Below are 22,201 nucleotides of genomic sequence, written 5' to 3'. Positions count from 1 at the left end.
TAAACTGGTCCCTGTCAGAATGGCAGGCAGTGGTGAGTGGAGTGCAGCAAGGCTCTGCTGGGGCCCCAACTATTTACAATTATTAATGATTTAGATGATGGGATTAAAAGTAATACTAGCAAATTTGCAGATTACAGAAAGCTGGGTGGCAGTGTGAACTGCGAAGAGGATGCTAGGAGGTTACAGGGTCACTTGGACAGATTGAGTGAGTGGGCAGATGTGAGTTTATCCACTTTGGCGGCAAGGACAAGGAGGCAGATTATTATCTCAATTATGTTAGATTACGAAAAAGGAAAATGCAACAAGACCTAGGTGTCCTTGTACACCAGTCACTGAAAGCAAACATGCAGGCACAGCAGGCAGTGAAGAAAGCTAACGGCATGTTGGCTTTCATAACAAGAGGATTTGAGTTTCGGAGTAAAGAGGTCCTTCTGCAGTTTTACAAGGCCCTGGTGAGACAACATCTGTAGTATTGTGTGCAGTTTAGGTCTCCTAATTTGAGGAAGGACATCCTTGCTATTGAGGCAGTGCAGCGTAGGTTCACGAGGTTAATCCCTGGGATGGCGGGACTGTCATGAGGAAAAATTGGAAAGACTGTGTTTGTATTCAGGGTAATTTAGAAGAATGAGGGGGATCTTACAGAAGCATAAAATAAGCGAGTTCGGTATTCTGACTGCGCATGTCCAGGTCATAGGTCACTCGCTATAAACATTCTCGGCAAATGTGGCGCTGCGTTGTGTGCAGGCTTGCGTTTCGTCCGTGGTCGGGCCCGGGTCTCCGGTGCTGCGGGTGCTGTTGGACACTCCTCTCCTGGGTGTCCGTCCCTGGGCCGGCAGGGCTGAAGGCCAACCCGGCGGGACGGGCAGAGCCAAGCCGGAGAGCGGGGTGTAACAGCGAGAGAGAGGAGGGGCAGATTTGAGTGGGGGGGGATGGGGGGGGGGGGGGGGGGGACGGTCCAGTGGCGGTTCGGCGGTGCTTGTGACGCCAGGGACCGGGTTCAATCCTGGCTGCGGATGAGGCGCGCGTCTGTGTGCTCGCTCTCCCGTCACCCGCTCGCATCTGCCCCCTCTCTCTCACTGTTACACCCCACTACGTCATATTAAACATATTTTTACACATAAATCATGAATAAAGGTAAGAATTATACAGCGAAGTCAGCGCTTCATTCGCTTTTTCTTTCTAGCGAGTTACCCGTGACAAATCCCATGATTCCTTGCATTTTTCGTAATGCCATACTCGCTTATTATAAAAGCACTGGACTGGCTCGATGCAGGAAAAATGTTCCCAATGTTGGGGGAGTCCAGATTCAGAGGTCAAAGTCTTAAGAATATAGGGAAGGCCATTTAAAACTGAGATGAGAAAAGCTTTTTCACCCAGAGTTGTGAATTTGTGGAATTCTCTGCCACAGAACGCAGTAGCGGGCCAATCCACTGGATGAATTTATAAGAGAGTTAGATAGAGCTGTAGAGTCTAGCGGAATCAAGGGATATGGGGAGAATGAGGTGGTATGCTTTGGATCTTGGGCAGTTCCTTCTCTCCTCCATACTTTGCTCTTGCCATCACTCTGATGTAAGTTGATCTTCGTCTCATCTGTCCACAAGACCTTTTTCCAGAACTGTGGTTCCTCTTTTAAGTACTTCTTGGTAAACGGTATCCTGGCCATCCTATTTTTGTGGCTAACCAGTGGTTTGCATCTTGCAGTGTAGCCTCTGTACTTCTGTTCATGAAGTCTTCTGCAGACAGTGGTCATTGACAAATCCACACCTGACTCCAGAAGAGCTTCTGATCTATCAGACAGGTGTTTGGGGATTTTTTGTTGGTATGGAGAGAATTCTTCTGTCATCAGCTGTGGAGGTCTTCCTTGGCCTGCCAGTCCCTTTGCGATTAGTAAGCTCACCAGTGCTCTCTTTCTTCTTAATGATGTTCCAAACAGTTGATTTTGGTAAGCCTAAGGTTTGACAGATGTCTCTAACAGTTTTATTCTTGTTTATGTCTCATAACGGCATATTTGACTTTCATTGGCACAATTTTGGTCCTCATGTTAATAAACAGCAATAAAAGTTTCCAAAGGTGATAGAAAGACTGGAGGGAAGACTAAGTGCTGAGAGCTCTCTTGTACCTGCATTAAGGAGGCAAATAAACACACCTGAGCAATTACAAATGCCTATGAAGCCACGTGTCCCAAACATTATGGTGCCCTGAATTGGGGCAGACTATGTATAAACACAGCTGTAATTTCTACATGGTGAAACCAGAATGTATAAAAATGGCCTTTAATAAAATCTGACAATATGAACTTTAACCGCATGTGATTTTTTTCTATTACAAATTGTGGAGTACAGAGGCAAATAAATAAATTATGGGTCTTTGTCCCAAATATTAAGGAGGGCACTGTATCTTCATTGATGATGCAACCGTTGATGGTAGCAGTATAATGAATTCTGAAGTGTATAGACACATCCTATCTGCTCAAGTTCAAACAAAAGCCTCAAAACTCATTGGCCGGCGGGTTCATTCTACAGCAAGACAATGACCCCAAACATACTGCTAAAGCAACAAAGGAGTTTTTCAAAGCTAAAAAATGGTCAATTCTTGAATGGCCAAGTCAATCACCTGATCTGAACCCAATTGAGCATGCTTTTTATATGCTGATGAGAAAACTGAGGGGGACTAGCCCCCAAAACAAGCATAAGCTAAAGATGGTTGCATACAGTCCTGGCAGAGCATCACCAGAGAAGACACCCAGCAACTGGTGATGTCCATGAATCACAGACTTCAAGCAGTCATTGCATGCAAAGCATATTCAACAAAATACTAAACATGACTACTTTCATTTACATGACATTGCTGTGTCCAAAACATTACGATGCCCTGAAATGGGGTGACTATGTATAAACACTGCTGTAATCTCTACATGGTGAAACCAAAATATATAAAAAAGGCCTTTATTAAAATCTGACAATGTGCACTTTAACCACATGTGATTTTTTTTTTTTAATTACAAGTCTCAAATTTTGGAGGCAAATAAATAAATCATGGTTCTTTGTCCCAAACATTATGGGGGGCATTGTAGATAAATTCTTGATTAGTACGGATGCCAGCGGTTATGGGGAGAAGGCAGGTGAATGGGGTTAGGAGGGAGAGATAGATCGCCCATGATTAAACATCGGAGTAGACTTGATGGGCCGAATGGCCTAATTCTGCTATCACTTATGTTCTTATGGCCGAGTGGAGATCCTTAAATATTTTGCACTTCTGTTGAATTTAACCTATTGACGCTAAAACAAAACCTTGTTCGTCACCTAAAGGTTGGTTGTTCTTTTGGTTTTTATCCTTTTTTTTTTTAAATCACTGTTTCAGGAAAGAGAGAAGTAAATTAGGGAACTATTATTTGGTTAGCCTGGCGATTGTCCTCAGCCAAATTTTGTAATCCATTGTTCCGCATGCAGTATTTAAGAAGGAACTGCAGATGCTGGAAAATCGAAGGTACACAAAAAAGCTGGAGAAACTCAGCGGGTGCAGCAGCATCTATGGAGCGAAGGAAATAGGCAACGTTTCGGCCCGAAACGTTGCCTATTTCCTTCGCTCCATAGATGCTGCTGCACTCGCTGAGTTTCTCCAGCTTTTTTGTGTACGTTCCGCATGCAGTAACTGGGAAGAGAAAAGAAAGTGGTTTTATGAAGGGAAACTTGGTGCTTGTCAATTCTAATGGGTATATTTGAGGACATAATTTTTGCAAATTCCCCATTGTAAATCGTTATATACTATACCATACAAGGCTGATAAATAATGATTGAATGGGGGGGGGGGGGGGCAGACAGCATGAATAATTGAATTGGTGAAGCAAGCAACTGCAGATGCTGGTAACATAGAAACATAGAAAATAGGTGCAGGAGTAGGCCATTCGGCCCTTCGAGTCTGCACCGCCATTCAATATGATAATGGCTGATCATCCAACTCAGTATCCTGTACCTGCCTTCTGTCCATACCCCCTGACCCCTTTAGCCACAAGGGCCACATCTAACTCCCTCTTAAATATAGCCAAATGAACTGGCCTCAACTACTTTCTGTGGCAGAGAATTCCACAGATTCACCACTTTTTCTCATCTCGGTCCTAAAAGACTTCCCCCATATCCTTAAACTGTGACCCCTTGTTCTGGACTTCCCCAACACTGGGAACAATCTTCCTGCATCTAGCCTGTCCAACCCCCTAAGAATGTTGTAAGTTTCTATAAGATCCCCCCTCAATCTTCTAAATTCCAGCGAGTACAAGCCAAGTCTATCCAGTCTTCATATGAAAGTCCTGCCACCCCAGGAATCAGTCGGGTGAACCTTCTCTGTACCCCCTCTATGACAAGAATGTCTTTCCTCTGATTAGGAGACCAAAACTGTACACAATACTCCAGGTGTGGTCTCACCAAGGCCCTGTACAACTGCAGTAGAACCTCCCTGCTCCTATACTCAAATCCTTTTGCTATGAATGCTAACATACCATTCGCTTTCTTCACTGCCTGCTGCACCTACATGCCTACTTTCAACGACTGATGTACCATGACACCCAGGTCTCGTTGAATTTCCCCTTTTCCTAATCAGCCACCAGTCTGCTTTCCTGTTCTTGCCACCAAAGTGGATAACCTCACATTTATCCACATTATACTGCATCTGCCATGCATTTGCCCACTCACCCAGCCTATCCAAGTCACCTTGCAGCCTCCTATGGTTTTAATAGACAATAGGTGCAGAAGTAGGCCATTTGGCCCTTTGAGCCAGCACCATTCAATGTGATCATGGCTGATCATCCCCAATCAGTACCCGCGTTCCTGCCTTCTCCCCATATCCCCTAACTCCGCTATCTTTTCCAATCTCAAAGTAGCAGGATATTCCCAAATTTACTGTAATATAACCTTTTAGGGAAGGCAAGATGAGCTAGTGAGATCACAAATGTATAAATGGCAACACTGGAGGATTGCCGTAGGCAACTGTTGATCTGTAACTTTACTTTGTGCAGCAATGCAGCTACTAAAGTTGATATTTGGTGGCATTGTGAGCTTTCGTCAGGGAGAGTTATAGAAAGTTATATTAGTTAGATACTAATAGACAATAGGTACAGGAGTAGGCCATTTGGCCCTTCGAGCCAGCACCACCATTCAATGTGATCATGGCTGATCATCCCCAATCAGTACCCCGTTCCTGCCTTCTCCCATATCCCTTGACTCCACTATCTTTAAGAGCCCTATCTCGCTCTCTCTTGAAAGCATCCAGAGAACTGGCCTCCACCGCCCTCTGAGGTAGAGAATTCCACAGACTCACAACCCTCTGTGAGAAAAAGTGTTTCCTCGTCTCCGTTCTAAATGGCTTACACCTTATTCTTAAACTGTGGCCCCTGGTTCTGGACTCCCCCAACATCGGGAACATGTTTCCTGCCTCTAGCGTGTCCAAACCCTTAATAATCTTGTATTTTCCCAATATGATCGCCTCTCATCCTTCTACATTCCAGAATATACAAGTCCAGCCGCTCCATTCTCTCAGCATATAACAGTCCCGCCATCCCGGGAATTAACCTTGTAAACCTACGCTGCACTCCCACAATAGCAAGAATGACCTTCCTCAAATTAGGGGACCAAAACTGCACACAATACTCCAGGTGTTGTCTCACCAGGGCCCTATACAACTGCAGAAAGACCTCTTTGCTTTAATATGTTAATATTTAATATATTAAATTACATACTCCATGGTTTTTTGAGCTAGTTTTCCAAGAGAAAAACTGTTGTAATCAAAGCCCGAAAGGGTAGGATGGGGCTGAAGCCCAGTGTTTAAATGTTCAAATGTTTTTTAATCATCCTAATAGAATGATTTTCCAACTCCAGTGCTAATTAAACTTTTTTATTCACTCCTAGTTTTCTTTACATATTTTTAGGATGTTCGAAAAGGTGAATAAAATAAACACTTAAGAAATGAGTTAATTTATGTTTTCTGCTCATGTGACAAAATGAATGATATATCAAATTATACACCAGGGAGAATAAGAAGAAAATTACCAAAAAACGTAAAAAAATTTAGGCGAGGGTGAAATTTTGTGATAAAGACTCAAGGGTTAATGACACTGAAATAGTTTAAGAAGCAGTGCCTTAAAGTATATACTCATCTTGGAGAGAGTGAGTTAGATTGGATTGCCGATGTATGCTAATGAGGTGATCTTGTAATTCTGAAAGGGATTGACAAGATGGCAGCTTCCAGTAGCATGGGTTTTTAGTACAATGGTGTTGACGATTTAGATGCGCTAACTTTGTTGATTTACACTTAAAAAACCTTCAGAAGATGCTAAATTACCAATTGCAAACTACATCCTCTGCCTGTTTTACAGTTTCCATTCCTCCACCTCTCCGTGTTCATTAGACGTCAATCAACATCCATGGAAGATGGAGGTTGAATAACTAAATAAACATATATATGTGTACGGTGCTAGCCCTGAATATAACTGAGACCCTGGTGTACTCAGCACACTATTACATTTTCAACAGTGGCATGCATATCTTTGTTGCTTTATCTCCCTTGGCAATCTCTCTCCCACTTTTCTGGGTAGTTTCTTCAGGCAGCAACAATAAGAGTGAGAGGAAGGGGCACAACCACTCGTGAGCAATGGGTCGCTTTCAGGAGCAGTGTAGTGTGTACTCACTTATAGTCTATTTGTAAAGTGATGCTTCAGCTGGTTGTGCTGTTCCAATCAGACTGTTGAAAGCAGGGGATGTCTATAAGGTCAGGAGACTACAAGGTCACTAGTGCCTTTAACTTTTTACCATCTGACAGAGACCGTCACTGTTCTTCTTTAATGGGCAGCAGTCGAAAGTGCATGAAGTAAACGAGTGCGGTTTTCTTTGGATGAGCGAACAAGCATATCATAAATCATATCTTTAAGCAGATCTTACCTATTGACCTCTGCAATCAACTTGAGCGCACATATTCTTAGCAGTGTTCTTTATCAGCAAGCAGAATGTCATTGATTTAACACATGCTATTCATAAATAGAGAAGGGTCTCACTCATTTGTTCGAGTAATATTTAATACATTTGTGCATGGTAACCTCTCGGCCTCAGAGGCGGTGGAGGCAGGTTCTCTGAATGCTTTCAAGAGAGAGCTAGATAGGGCTCTTAAAGATAGCGGAGTCAGGAGATATGGGGAGAAGGCAGGAGCGGGGTACTGTTTGGGGATGATCAGCCATGATCACATTGAATGGCGGTGCTGACTCGAAGGGCCGAATGGCCTACTCCTTCACCTATTGTCTATTGATGATTTAATCTGCGTTGACTACTATTGTTCCTCCCCGTTGATCTTGCACAGAGACCTGCTGCTTACATCTTCAATGTATCCTCCTTCGCTCTCTCAATCTTACATTAAAGCAAATAAAAATGATTCAGGCAGCATCTAAACAAATGTAAAAGTTGCCCTGAAAGTGTAGACCCAAATGCCAAATAGTTACAAAAGTCAAACTTAAACATTGCCTTCAATCCTCTTTTTTCACTCAAATGATTAATCTGTGGTGAAATACTAAAGGAATGTAGCGATCAGGCAGCTTCTAGGGAGGGAATGGACAAGTGATGTTTTAGGTTTGGACCCTTCAGAGTCTGGCATTTTGTGTCTATATTTGCTTTAAACCAGCATCTGCAGTTCCTTCCTGCAGGCAGCTTCTAGGGAGGGAATGCTGCCAATGATTTAGGTTGGGACCCTTCAGACTCTGAGTCACCTGTCCGTTCCCTCCCCAGATGCTGCCTGACTGTCACATTCCTCCAGTGTGTGACCACAGATTAGTTCCTCCGAGTGCTTTGCTCAAGAGTCCAGCACCTGCACTTTGTCTCTATTCTACAGTGCATCCTGAAAAGACTAGTTCTTAATTCTTCAAGGTGCAACAAATCAAAAGCTGCTGTTTCTTAATTTTCAAATTGCTTGTGGCACTGAGTGTTGCACCGTGGCCGATGCTAGGACAGAGACCCAGCTTTGGTTGCCGACTGTTGATGAAAGACTTGGCATGCTGACTTTGTGAGTGGAAATCATACATCAATCCTGCTTGCATGAGCTGGGTGGGGGTCACTGTCTCTTCATCTGCAAGAGAGATGAATATGTTATAACAATATATTGCACTCTGCCCCATATTAATTTGATTGAAATGCACAGTTGTTGTTCAGTAAGTTTAGGTGTGTGGTGGACCAGATGAATTTCTGGAATATATGCCAATGTAGGAATATTTGGGACATGTGCGTACTAAATGAATGTATGCAGAGCAATGTCGAATAAGGATGGTGTTGTGTTCTGGTCTGCCCACTCCATCTGGTTGAATCTAATCAAAAACTGTTGGAAACGTAGACCTGGGAAAGAGCTAGCATTTGGTTGCCGATCCTATCAACGGATTTGGAAGGTTTTTTTATACGTTGACACATTACTGATATTTCTGTACTGTGAAGTAAGTACCTAGTTGCTGCCTGTGGAAAAAGATCACTGTTGCTCAGCTTGGTGAGAAATCTTTGAAATGTTGTCTTCCAACACTATTCAAACTCCAAAGACATACATTTGTAGGTTAATTGGCTTTGATAAATTGTGAACATTGTCCCTATTGTGTGTAGGATAGTGCCAGAGTGCAGGGATTGCTGGTCGGCACGGACTCGGTGGGCCGTAGGGCCTGTTTCCACGCTGTATCTCTAAACAAAACTATTCCTCGGTCAGCCAAAAAGTTGTGGGGGGGGGGGTGGTGGTGTGTAGGGGAGGGGGGGTGCTGTGGGGGGGAGGGTGGTGTGGGGGAGGGGGTGTGTGCTGTGGGGGGAGAGGGGTGTGGGGAGGGGGGTGTGTGGGGGAATTGTTGGTGTGGGGGAGGGGGGTGGTGGTGCGGGGGAAGGGGGAGTGCGGGAGGGGGTGCGGCAGTGTGGGGGAGGGGGTGGTGGTGTGGGAAGGGGTGGTGGTGGGGGGGGGGGTGGTGTGGGGAGGGGGGGTTGCGTGGGGGAGGGGGGTGGGTTGTGGTGGGGGGGGTGGGTTGGTGTTGGGGGGCTGGGGTGGAGTTGGGGGGGGTGTGAGGAGGGGGAAGGCGGTTTGTCTGGGGAGAAGGGGGTGTGTGTGGGGAGGAGGGGGAGGGGGAAGGAGGGCTTTGGGGGGGGGTGGGGGGGGGGAGAGGAAAGGGGGAGGGACTCCACTCAGCGGCCACCTACCGCAGCACCACACAGCGACTTTCCCAACAGCACACAGCGACTTTCCCAACACAGCACCTCCCGACCACATAGCAGCTTACCCGACTCCACACAGCGACTTTCCCGACTCCACACAGCGACTTTCCCGACTCCACTCTTGCGGACTCAATCAGCACTTGTGGACTCAGCCCCGCCTCCAGGGATTTATTCTCCAATGGGTACTGGAAGGGGCGTTACCTTCATGGTGACAGACAGGCGAGAAGACCAATCTCTGATTTCACGATTTTTTAAACCTTCATAACTTTTGTAACCTTCCACCGATCGGAACAAAACTTGTTGCGCTTGGAGCAGAGGAGAACGGTGAGTAAAGTGGCAAAAAATCCTAGCGATATAGGGTACCGTTTCTGCACAAATTTAAAAAAAAAATGCAAACCGGAAGTGGCCAAGATGAGAGTTTTAGTAATAGTATAGATAGATGAAGCAAAATGCAAAGAACACTTTGCAGATCCTTTATTGCTTTGATCAGCTAAAAGTCAACATGAAGATCGCCACAACAGTTGAGTGATATCTTTCCAGATTGATAATAATGAAGAATAAAAGCTTAAAGAAAGGTCAGAAGCCATTTTGCAATCTCCTTCTGCATCCCTAAAAGGGGAAATAGTTTGTAAGTTGCAATAAAATGCACAAACAATTAAGGTAAATATGGCGCAGAGGCAGAGATAATTGGAAGCAAAACAGACAAAATGTAAAAAAGGAAATTGAAGAGAAGTATGTGCAATTGTCATAATGTGTTTTTTGAAGTTATCAGTCTGTCTGGCTTGGCAGCGAAGTGGAGTTCAGTTCGAGGAAAATTGTCATGGAACGGTTATTTGGCTTGAGTAAATGGAACAAATACTTGAAAAGGAATGGCAAAAATCTGGCTGGCATTTTCTTTGGTTGTTGGCACCAATGTTTGCATTAGCTTTAGCAGAAAACTTGGCAGCAAAATTCTTTTTTTTTTTGGGAATCTCTAAGTTTGGAGAGGATGTGTGGTGTAACACATTACTTTTACCTACATTGGAGGATTGTGAGATTTATCACTTTCCTCTGTAAAAAAAATATTTGTGATGCTTTCATAGAGCTATGGAGGTATGCAGCACAAAAAGAAGCCCTATGGTCCAACTCATCGATGCCAACTGAGTTATCTAACTAAGCTAGTCCCATATGCCTGCACCAGGCCCTTATCCTGCTAAATCTTTCCTCGCCATGTACCGGAAAAATCCGGTACGGGGTCCTGATTTTAGATGATCAGCCATGATCATATTGTATGGTGGTGCTGCCTACTCCTGCACCTATGTTTCTACGTGTTGTTTCAATATTATAATAGCATCCGCATCTACTAGTGCCTCTGGCAGTTTGTTCCATATACACACCATCCTCTGAGTGAGAAAGTTGCCCCAGAAGTCCCCCTTAAATCTCTCCCTACTCATCTTAAGACTGAGCATTCACTATCCGACCCTGACGATTGTGTGCACCTCAATAAGGTCCCTTCGTCTCACATGCCCCAAAGGAAAAAAATCCCAGTTTATCCAACCTCACCCTGCAACATAAATGTGAGGTTATCCATTTTGGTGGAAAAACAGGAAAGCAGACTATTATCTAAATGGTGGCCGATTGGGAAAGGGGGAGATGCAGCGAGACCTGGGTGTCATGGTACACCAGTCATTGAAGGTAGGCATGCAGGTGCAGTAGGCAGTAAAGAAAGCGAATGGTATGTTAGCTTTCATAGCAAGAGGATTTGAGTCTAGGAGCAGGGAGGTTCTACTGCAGTTGTATAGGGTCTTGGTGAGACCACACCTGGAGTATTGCGTACAGTTTTGGTCTCCAAATCTGAGGAAGGACATTATTGTCATAGAGGGAGTGCAGAGAAGGTTCACCAGTCTGATTCCTGGGATGTCAGGACTGTCCCAGACTGGATAGACTTGGTTTAACTCTCTAGAAAAGGAGATTGAGAGGGGATCTTATAGAAACTTACAAAATTCTTAAGGGGTTGGACAGGCTAGATGCAGGAAGATTGTTCCCGATGTTGGGGAAGTCCAGGACAAGGGGTCACCCTAAGGGGGAAATCCTTAAAAGCCCGAGATGAGGAGAACATCCTCTGGAACTCTCTGCCACAGAGGGTATGAGGCCAGTTCCTCTAAGAGGCAGTTAGATGTGGCCCTTGTGGCCAGGGATCAGAGGGCTAGGTGAGGCCGGGAACTATGCAGCCATGATCATATTAAATGGCGGTGCAGGCTCGAAGGGCCGACTGGCCTACTCCTGCACCTAATTTCTATGTTTCTATGTTTCTAACTCAAGCCCGGGTAACATCCTGGTTAATCCCTCTGCACTCTAACCGTTCCGGTAGCTAGGTGACCAGAACTATGCACAATATTCCAACTGTGGCCTTACCAGCGACTTATACAACTGCATCATGATGACCCAATTTTTGAACTGAATATCCTTCCCAATGAAGGCAACAAGTGCTTTCACCACCACTCTGTCCACCTGACTCGCCACTTTTAGGGAACTATGCACCTGTATTTCCAGATCTTTGTTCTGTAACACTCTCCACAGCTCCACCATTTACTGTGCTAGCTCTGACCTTGTTTGACACACCAAAGTGTACAGTGCATTGTAATAACTCAAATAATATGAATGTTGCAGTCCAGATTTCATTTCCCCTCTGTAATTGCCCTTGAATTATTTTTGGTGGAGAGATGGGGGGTGGAAATCAGTATTTATTGCCAATTTTGGTGAGATACATCCTTGAAACATTGCTGTCCTTCTAGTGGAGGTACTTGCAGCTTCAAGCTGCACATTATCCTGAATTTGAAATATCTTGCTTTACATGCACCTGCTTCATTAGAAGAGGCACATTTAAAAGCTTCTGTGGTGCAGTATAGGCAAGCAATTGTGATGCTGGAGAGAATGAATGTTTAGGGTGGTCGATGGGATATCAACCAAGCAGCTGCTTTATCTTGGATAATGAAGTTATGAAATTATCTCTCAAAAAACTCAAGTTCATAAGTCATAGGAGCAGAATAAGGCCATTCAGTCCATCGAGTCTACTCTGCCATTTATCATGACCGATCTATTCTTTCCGTCTCCACCCCATTCTCCTACCTTCTCCCCATAATCCCTTGACAACCTTACTAATCAAGAATCTGTTAATATTTGCCTTAAAAATACCATTAACCTGGCCTCCACAGCCGTCTATGGCAATGAATTCCACAGATTCACCACCCTCTGATGAAATAAATTCCTCCTCGTCTCCTTTGGAAAGGTACGCCCTTTTATTCGGAGGCTTGTTCTGTGGTCTGGACTCTCAGACGTTTAGAAACATCCTCACCGCTAGAAAGTGCATTTAATCCCACTCCTGTTGTTTGCTCTGTAAACATTGAAATGTTTGGGGTGTTAGGAAGTGAAGGATACCCATCTTCTGACCTACTCTTGTACTCATTGACATAGATAACAAACTGCGATGAGCCCAGCACCGAACCCTGAGGCACACCGCTAGTCGCAGGCCTCCCGTCCGAAAGCAACCTTCCACCGTCACCCTCTGCTTCTTTCCATGAAGCCACTTTTCTATCCATTCAGCTATCTCTCAGTGGATCCCATGCACTCTAACCTTCCAGAGCAGCCTGCCATCCTTGTCAAATGTCTTGCTGATATCAATGTGTACAAAGTCTGCAGCTCTGCCCTCGTCGATCTTTTAGGTCACATGGTATTTACTCATGGTATTTATATGTCTATCACTAGTAGAGTCGTCATGTTCAGTGGTTCCTATTGCAAGATCATTAAACAAGGAAAATTCATTGTATTGTGTAGCAGATTGAACCTATAACAATTAGAGAACAGGCACTTCACGTTTTGCACGTGATTTGTACATTTTTAAAATAACACACCTGTTCCTTTGATACCAATGATTGATTTATGCACGGGTATTTTTGAAATAACTTGCTCAAATCTACCGCTGCCAACGTAGTAACGTATATGTTTGATTTACACGTCTTTGAATTATGCATGTAACCCCCGCGTAAAATGCAAGATGCTTGTGCTCGAGTGATTGAGCTATACAATGAGCAAGGATACTGGAGGAGATCCCTCTCGTTGCATAGTTCCATAAGTGGTACAGTTGCTGCCTTACAGCGCCTGAGACCCGGGTTCGATCCTGACCACGGGGCACTGTGTCGGTGTGGAGTTTGTATGTTCGCTCTGTGACCGCCTGGGTTTTCTCCAGGTGCTCTGGTTTCCTCCCACACTTCAGAGACGTGTGGATTTGTAGGCTCATTGTCTTCTGTCAATTGCCTCTAGGTCGCAAAAGTGGAATAACACTGAACTGGTCTATGGTGATCGATGGTCGGCATGGACTCGGTGGGCCAGAGGGTCTGTTTCCATGCTGTATCACTAAATTATGCTCTAGGCTATTAGTTTTTAAATAAGGTGATTGATCTGATATTGCAGCGTTCTCCCTTAATACTGCACCCTAATTACTTGTTGTTACTGGAGTGGAACACACGGCCACAGGATCTGGTGGGAAGTGTTTGAATATACAGCCAAGGACAGAAAAGGTGGGTGAGATGATATCATGCCTGATTGGTTATGGGTGGCAATGCAGGTACAGCATGCAGTGAAGAAAGCCAATTGCATGTTGGCCTTCGTTGCAAGAGGATTTGAGTTTAGGAGCAAGGAGGTCGTATTGCAGTTGTACAGGGCCCTGGTGAGACCGCACCTAGAGTATTGTGTGCAATTTTGGTCTCATAGTTTGAGGAAGGACATTCTTACTATTGAGGGAGCGCAGCGTAGGTTCACCAGGTTAATTCCCGGGATGGCGGGACTGACGTATGTTGAAAGAGTGGGTCGACTGGGCTTGTATTTGCTGCTCAGAACCAGGGGTCACAGTTTAAGAATAAGGGGTAGGCCATTTAGGACTGAGATGAGGAAACACTTTTTCACCCAGAGAGTTGTAAATCTGTGGAATTCTCTGCCATAGAAGGCAGTGGAGGCCAATTCACTGGATGTTTTCAAGAGAGTTAGATTTAGCCATTTTAGAATAAGGCTGCAATATAACAAAATGAGGGAAAAGTGAAGGGATCTGAATGCTTTCTGAATGAACTGTACATGAGAAAGAGAATAAAGTTAATAGTGAAGATAAGCCATTAAAGTCCGATCACAGATAGTCCGATAGATAGTAGCTCAGGACTGCCCTCTAGTTGTTGGTAGGATGGTTCAGTTGCCTGATAATAGCTGGGAGCAAACTGTACCCTAAATCTGGAGGTGTGTACCCTAAACTGGAGCCTCAATCTAAGGAATAGAGGCGTTGGTGTACTTTATTGGCCATTCCATCAATATGGGTGGTCCAGGAGGAGTTGCCGGTGATCTTGACACTTAGGAATTTGAGGCTTTCAACCATCTCTACTTCGGCACCTGTGCAAACTGGGGTACGTTTATCTGTTGATGTCTTAAGGACAGAAGCAGTCACGGTAAATGTGGAGAGCTACATCTGATGTTATCAATATGCTGATGGTAGCAAAAGCATCGTTGGTGGAGTCGGTCCTTTGCAGAGGAATTTAGACAATTATGGAGTAAAGGGAAAGCAAATTTGAAGTTTGAAAATGCATTTTAAATGATTTGGGGAGAGCAGATGTAGATGCTTTTGAGGAGCATAGGAAATGTAGATGAGGTGCATAAGGAAGTCTGAAGTCATAAACCCCAGTCTGAAGAAGGGTCCTGTCCCTCCTCACCTTTTCAGCTTTCTCCCTCCCCACTCCTGTCAGTCTGTCCATTCCCTCCACAGATGCTAAGTTGAGAGGAGATGCGCAAGGAAAGTTTATTTTTTTAACACAGTTGGGTGCCTGGACTGCGCTGCCCAGTGGTGGTGGTGGTGGAGGGGGATATGATGGTGGCCATTACAAGGCTTTTGGATTGGCATTTGAATATGCAGGGAATGGAGGATTATCTACCGTATGCAGACAGATTAACTTACATTATTGTCACATGGATCGAGGTTAGTGTAAAGCTGTATGTTGTGGGATATCCAGTTAAGGGAAACACCATACATGATTACAATCCAGCCGCCCACAGTGAACAGATGCAGGATAAAGGGAATAAGGCATAGTGCAAGGTAATGTCCAGTAAAGTCTGAGGGTCTCCAATGAGGTAGATGGTAGCTCAGGACCGTTCTAGTTGTTTATTCTGGCGATGAGGGTTGGTCATGTCTTACGAAGAAAGACTGGATAGACTTGGTTTATACTCTCTAGAATTTAGAAGATTGAGAGGGGATCTTATAGAAACTTACAAAATTCTTAAGGGGTTGGACAGGCTAGATGCAGGAAGATTGTTCCTGATGTTTAGGGAAGTCCAGGACAAGGGGTCACAGCTTAAGGATAAGGGGGAAATCCTTTAAAACCGAGATGAGAAGAACTTTTTTCACACAGAGAGTGGTGAATCTCTGGAACTCTCTGCCACAGAGGGTAGTTGAGGCCAGTTCATTGGCTATATTTAAGAGGGAGTTAGATGTGGCCCTTGTGGCTAAGGGGATCAGAGGGTATGGAGAGAAGGCAGGTACGGGATACTGAGTTGGATGATCAGCCATGATCATATTGAATGGCGGTGCAGGCTCGAAGGGCCGAATGGCCTACTCCTGCACCTAATTTCTATGTTTCTATGTCATCATGTTCAGTATAGATGGTGGGCCGAAGGACCTGCATCTGTGCAGTGCTGTTCTATGGTCTATGCTGCCTTGCCTGCTAAGTTCCTCCGGCACTTTTATATTTGCCCAAGATTCCAGCAACTGTCGTTTCTTGCGTTGCCAACTTTAGACTGATAACAAATGCCCACAAATCCAGACTATTCCGAACGTTAGGCTTTATGTGATCAAACAAATTTATAATACTCGGACTTCACTAGACTTCATCTTGCACTCAACTTTATTCCCTTTATCCTGATATGTGTGCACTGTGGATGGCTTGAAGGTAATCATGTGTAGTCAGTCTGCTGACTGGAGAGAACGCAGCACTGTACCTCTGTACACTCGACATTAAGCTACACTCAACGTTCAATACGGAGATCTATCTAAACTCTGTACATCAGGCATCACAGTGAGGAGGAGATTCACTGTCATGGATGTTGGTGTAAATTGAATTGTTTGTGTGTTTTGTAGGATATTGTCTTTCTTTGTATGGCTGTGGAAACGGAGTTTCGTTTGAGCCTCGCTGAGGTTCAAATGACATGGAATAAAATATTGTATTGTATATTGTATTGCAACTGCGTAGAATAACCATATTTTGACTATGGTCTTCACTGATATTCTTCTTTTAATATTTCAACATGTAGGAGAAAAATTCCTTGTTATTCTGGTGCACTGCATTTTGATACTTCCCAACAAGTCAATGGATAAAATGTTCACCTCCCTGCTCCAAAATAGTCTTGCAGGATCATTGAGTCCAGTCAAGAACTCTGAACTATTGTTATATCTGGATTGATATTGAGTTCGGGGTTATGCAACAACCTCTTGGGAAACTTGTAACTGACCTCAAATTCTTCTTGTTCAAACCTTTTCAATCGCCTGAGGTTAATGGTGCAGTAATCGTTATGGAGAACATAAATGTGAAAGTGTCAAACAGTCGCAGTACCCTCCTGATCGGGATAAACCGTGTTATAACACAATTGGCATTTGGATTGAGCAATCGAAAAAATACCAGTGTGCATTCATATGTTTAGGAAGGAACCGCAGATGCTGGTTTGCACAGAAGATGGACACAAAATGCTGGAGTAACTCAGCAGGACAGGCTGGAGAGAAGGAATGGGTGACAGTTTGGGTTGAGACACTTCTTCAGACTTAGAATCAGGGGAGAGGGAAACAAGAGATATGGAAGCGTACAAAGAGCATCTAAGATGTGAAAAGGACAGATCAAAGCGGACAATGTACAAGGAAATGTAGAATTGTTCATTGTTAGCTGAGGGGAAGGTGACAACGAGGCATACAAACAGTAAAATTAATCAGGAGGACATTGAAGCTGGAAGGAGAACTAGGGTGGGGGAGGGATGGAGAGAGGGGGAAAGCAAGGGTTACTGGAAGAAAGAGAAATCAATATTCATATCGATGGGTTGTAAGCTGCCCATGTGAAATATGAGGTGTTGTTCCTCCAATTTGCATTTGGCCTCACTTTAACAGGGAGGGGGAGCTAGTGTGTAGGAAGGAACTGCAGATGCTGGTTTAAACCGAAGATAGACACAAAAAGCTGGAGTATCTCAGCGGAGTTAATGTTTAGCTACCTTGTCCATTCATATGTTACATGTTTGTGTGAAAATAATACTGAGAACATGGACCTTCCATTGAATTCTTTAAACTCTTGCTTTTATCTTGTCTTCCTGCAGGAAGTAGAAAGCCGTAACCGAGACCTGGTGGAACAGTTGGCCGACTTTGAACATCGCCTGGAGAAGAGCCAGAACGAGCAAGGGGTCTTCCGCAATAACTTAAAAACACTTCTAGAAATCCTAGACGGAAAAATATTTGAACTAACGGAATTACGAGATAATTTGGCAAAGTTGATAGAAGGTAGCTAAAACAAGAATCTCGACATCAGCATTGTCATCCTGATACAGTACACATAAATGCCAGATTGAAATCTTCCTTTCTTTCCAGTGGAAGGTGGTGGAATACTGTAGGCTCCCTGTAGCAACTTATAATGGCATTAGATGTGCTTTGCACTCTTTATTTAGTGTTTTATATCCATTATTAAGGAGGAGCAAGTACATAAAGTCTAATTATAAATGAACATTTTCCCATATTATTTCCTCTTTGATGCTCGTCAAGAATTTTGTACATTTAATTTTTAAAATTCCCAATATTTCAGGAGACTGCATCAAAATGTACTCGAGACAACCTGTATATATATATATATATAGATATATATATCATAAACCTTTCCAAGTTGTCTATGTATATATATATATATATATATATATATATATATATATAAAATTGAAGCCTTTTAAATGCAAACAAATGGATTTTACTGAATGAAGGAGACAGTATCCCTTTCTCTATGCAGTTATGTAAAAGCTGTCAATGGTAACATCCACTTGGATCTTAACCAAGTTTAATTCATTTTTGCTGTCACATTATTATAACAGTGAAAAATGATGCACTGATAGATGCATTTATTTACGGGCTCCAAAGAGATTCTTTATAAGAATTTTACGACTTATTAAGAACACTAATTAGTTCTCTAAGAAGGCTAAGAAATGCTTGAATGTGGTATATACTTTGATTCTGAGATGCACTTGTGCAAATTGATAAGAGGGATGATGTCTCTTTAAATTGAATAAACATGTAAGTTTGTTATATCTATTGTTCTTTATGAAACATATGCATTGTGTTTTTTCCAAAGTAGTGCTAATACACTAACCATACGTGAATCCTGAAGTAAATTTATCAAAATCTAAGAAATATTGGGCAGGCATCAATTTTTAAGATGTGTACTATATAGCAATAATCAATTGCCATTATCAGTTTTAAGTATGTGTTTTATTCAGAGTATCATTTTTTATTGTGCATTTACGAAATTTCTAGGTGTGTAAGCAAACCTAAATAATGGTTAATTGGTTATTTACCATGATATTATGAGAAATGGTGCATTTTGGTTAGGGATTATGAAGCTGCTTGCACCTTGGAAGAGAACATGCATTTTTTTTTAAATGAAACTCTAGTTTCAGCATAGGTGCTGTACAGGTCTGAAGTTTCATTCACTGAAGACTCCAATAAATAGCTGACTTCAAAAAGAAAATAAGTGGAGGGTACAGGTGAGAAACCTATCTACTGTATAAGTTGCAAAGCTATGGTGGTTTATAGTGTACCTTTATAGATCTAAAATCATACGGTAGTATTGAAATGCTACACATTTTTAATGTTTATTGAGCTCCCGGAGAACATGTACCTGTCTTTTATCACAGCCTGTAAACTATTGGAAATGTTGATTGATGTTGCAATAATTGGCAGACTAGATGAGACAACATTAACATGGTTTATTAAGAGGTGCTTCTGCTGCAAATTGTTTGCAACGGAAAAAGGAACCATGACAATGGCTATATAATGATTGTATTGAGGAACCATAAAGCCAAGTTGGTGAACAGAAACACAAATGTAACCTTCAACATGTTGACGCTGCTAGAGTAGTCTAGAATAGATCTTGATCAAGCCTGCTGATGAGATATATATATGACATAATGAACAAATGAATGTTTATTTAAGAAATGTTTAAAGGACAATTGTACAGATTTCCTAATACTGCAGTAAAGCAATGTAAGATATTATTTTCTGAGAATTAATACTTTCTCAGTCCCAATCGAGGTTTGGCGGAGTTTACCAAAGCTATAGGTTTGGCTGGAAGAGAAATGAACATTTCGCACTTGACTGGACACTGGATAGTTGCCAGATGAGCATGGACTTCAAATGGAAAGAATATATACTCCATAAAGGTTGAACCTCCTGCAGCAAGAGTAAAGAACTGGGGAGATAACCATCAAGAGTTTTTGGATATATAGTGGCCTGCAGCAGATTCAGGACAGGTCTCACTTCTGGATCACCCATGCATTTTTAAACAAAAGCAACTGGGAATTATACCAGCTGGTCCACGTACTGATAGGGATGCTGTGCCCAGGTTAGGAAAAGTATGTTGCTTTATATACAAACCGGTCACAGGTAAACTTGCCCTCAGTTGAGAAAACGGAATATTCACCTGCCCGCTAATGAGTCTTGGAGAATTGTGTCATCTTTCATATGCTCATAGAGCAGGGGTCAGATCTGTTTCTCGTGTTTTTAAAGTTTATTGTTACACTGGGCTCAGGAAATGTAATAGAGTCTTGACCCCATACTGCATGCTTGTGAAACAGGGGTTACTACATGTTGCAAGAAATAGATGGTGCTCAGTTTTATGTGGCAAGTTGGAACAAGATTTGATCAAGGAAAAGGAAACTGCAGCTTATTTGTACTTTGTTATTGTTTTATTAATGAACTTAAATTAAATACTTTCGATTGATTTTCATAAGATAACACCAATAGTATTTAGATTTTATTTTTTGGAGTATGTTATGTAATATTATTAAGTCTGTAAAAACACTTCTGTTGTTTTCAGAAGGAAGACATGCTCGATCAAAGCTGGTTAATATTGGTGGCTTGGTAAAAGTGGTGTCCATTTTTTTTTTCCTTTGCCAAACAGTTTGGTCTAAATTAAACTGAACAATCCTCTTTTTCTTCCTTTTCGGTGTTCAGTAGTAGTCCAAACATTGGTGTTATAAACCACAAGCACACCTGCAGTTTTACACTTCCACAACAATCTATTTCTACCATTTTAAGCCAACCTTCTGCAGTTACAATTTGAGCCTATATTTTGAAAGAAGGCAAAGTTAACATTATTTATGATGGGTGAAATACAATTGTGTCTCGGGCTGGTAGCATCCTATTACTTGTGTTACCAAATTGCATGTTGAATCTTTGAATTAAATGGGTGTAATGCTTTGACAATTCTATAACAATGATGGCTTAGAATCGGACATGAGGACAGAGGTTTAGAAGCACTTGAATGATGTACCTTGAGCTTTCAAGTCCACTATTCTAGTGGAGAACAGGTGGGGTTCTGGTTTACAAGTGGGTACAAATCTACTCGAGTGTATATTATAGAGCCGTCCTGTTCCAAGCATGCTAAGTATGGTGGCTCAATGCTCTAGGCTATTCTGTTATGCCGCTGTTTGGGTATAACTACTGTCTCCAACACTAAATGTAGCTGGACAACAGCAGTGCCAGAATTGACAAACCCAGTGTCCTTTTTACAGAAACTGTCAGTGATTCTTTTTTATATGTGAATGTCTTTCCAAATATGGAGTCATTGGTTTATTGCAATACTGTAATATTCTTATGGTGTGTCTTAAGGTGGATTTTATTCTTTTAGAATCCATGTAAGCCCTTGTGCCAAAAGAATCTGTTTGTACTGTATTAAAAACTGCAACATTGCAGACTTCTATCGCTGTTGCTTAATTTATATTCAAATAATGGTCACATTTATGTCGGATTAAAATGAAGGGAGAAGAATCCAACGCACAAAAAGCACAATTAATGCCTCAGTATTATGGAGCACCTCTGAAGACACTGAGAGGTCAAGTAACTTGAGGGTTTTTTTAAAATAAAAAAGTGGTTCATAAGGGGTAAAATGAGTTGCGGTTTCTGTAAAAGAAAACCAGTACAATCGATCAGGACCTGACTGTAAATAAATGGAATACTTATTGGTAGATTATCATCCACCCATTACAGCTACGTTCTTTTTTAATTGCGTATCACCAGGGTTATTGAATTTAAACAAAATGCTCGTGGGGTACTGCTTATGCCGATGATTCAGCAAATTACCCAGTGAGTTGCTAATTCAATGCAACACTGGAAAATGTTAAATAAAAATAAAGATCTGGAAATCCTCAAGTCAGGAATGAGAAACGGGCGTTGATGTTTCAAGTCAATGACTTTTTTATCACAAGTAAACGCATTGAAATTTAAACCTGGGCATACTAATGCAGAAAGAGATTGAGGACGGCACAATGGTGAAGTGGTAGGGTTGTTGCCTTACAGTGCCTTTGATCCTGACTACGGGTGTAGTGTGTACAGAATTTGTACCTTCTCCCCGTGACAGCGTGGGTTTTCTCTGGGTGAACCTGTTTCCCTCCACATTCCAAGGATGTAAAAGATTGTAGGTTAATTGGCTTCGGTAAAAATTGTCCCTAGTGTTAGTGTACAGGGTGGTCACGGGTCGGCACAGACCCGTTGGGCCGAAGGGCCTGGGTCCATGCTGTATGTCTAAAGTAAAGATTCACAGCAATTTAATGCTTGTCAGATAATTTGAAAAATTCAAAGGTGATTCTAGTTCATCTATATCACATATACAACATTCAGCTTGATCAATAAATAGATATATCATTCTGGATTTGGTATTTCATTTGTCGACATTAATTAGAAATATGAG

At 42.5% G+C, this 22,201-nt stretch overlaps 1 protein-coding gene across 1 annotated transcript in view; it reads left to right on the top strand.

Annotated features, from left to right (window-relative positions):
- LOC129694884 (homer protein homolog 1) overlaps positions 1 to 21,210 on the top strand; it is a 90,198-nt gene extending 68,988 nt beyond the window's left edge. Inside the window, exon 9 of the mRNA XM_055631641.1 lies at positions 17,571 to 21,210. Coding sequence (XP_055487616.1) covers positions 17,571 to 17,759 — 189 coding nt within the window. The 3' untranslated portion in view covers positions 17,760 to 21,210. The remainder of the gene's footprint in view (positions 1 to 17,570) is intronic.
- The last annotated feature ends 991 nt before the right edge of the window (positions 21,211 to 22,201 follow it).

Source organism: Leucoraja erinacea, chromosome 3, assembly GCF_028641065.1.
Source record: "Leucoraja erinacea ecotype New England chromosome 3, Leri_hhj_1, whole genome shotgun sequence".
In the NCBI taxonomy this organism is placed as follows: domain Eukaryota; kingdom Metazoa; phylum Chordata; class Chondrichthyes; order Rajiformes; family Rajidae; genus Leucoraja; species Leucoraja erinaceus.
This window is presented reverse-complemented; position numbering and strand designations above follow the sequence as displayed.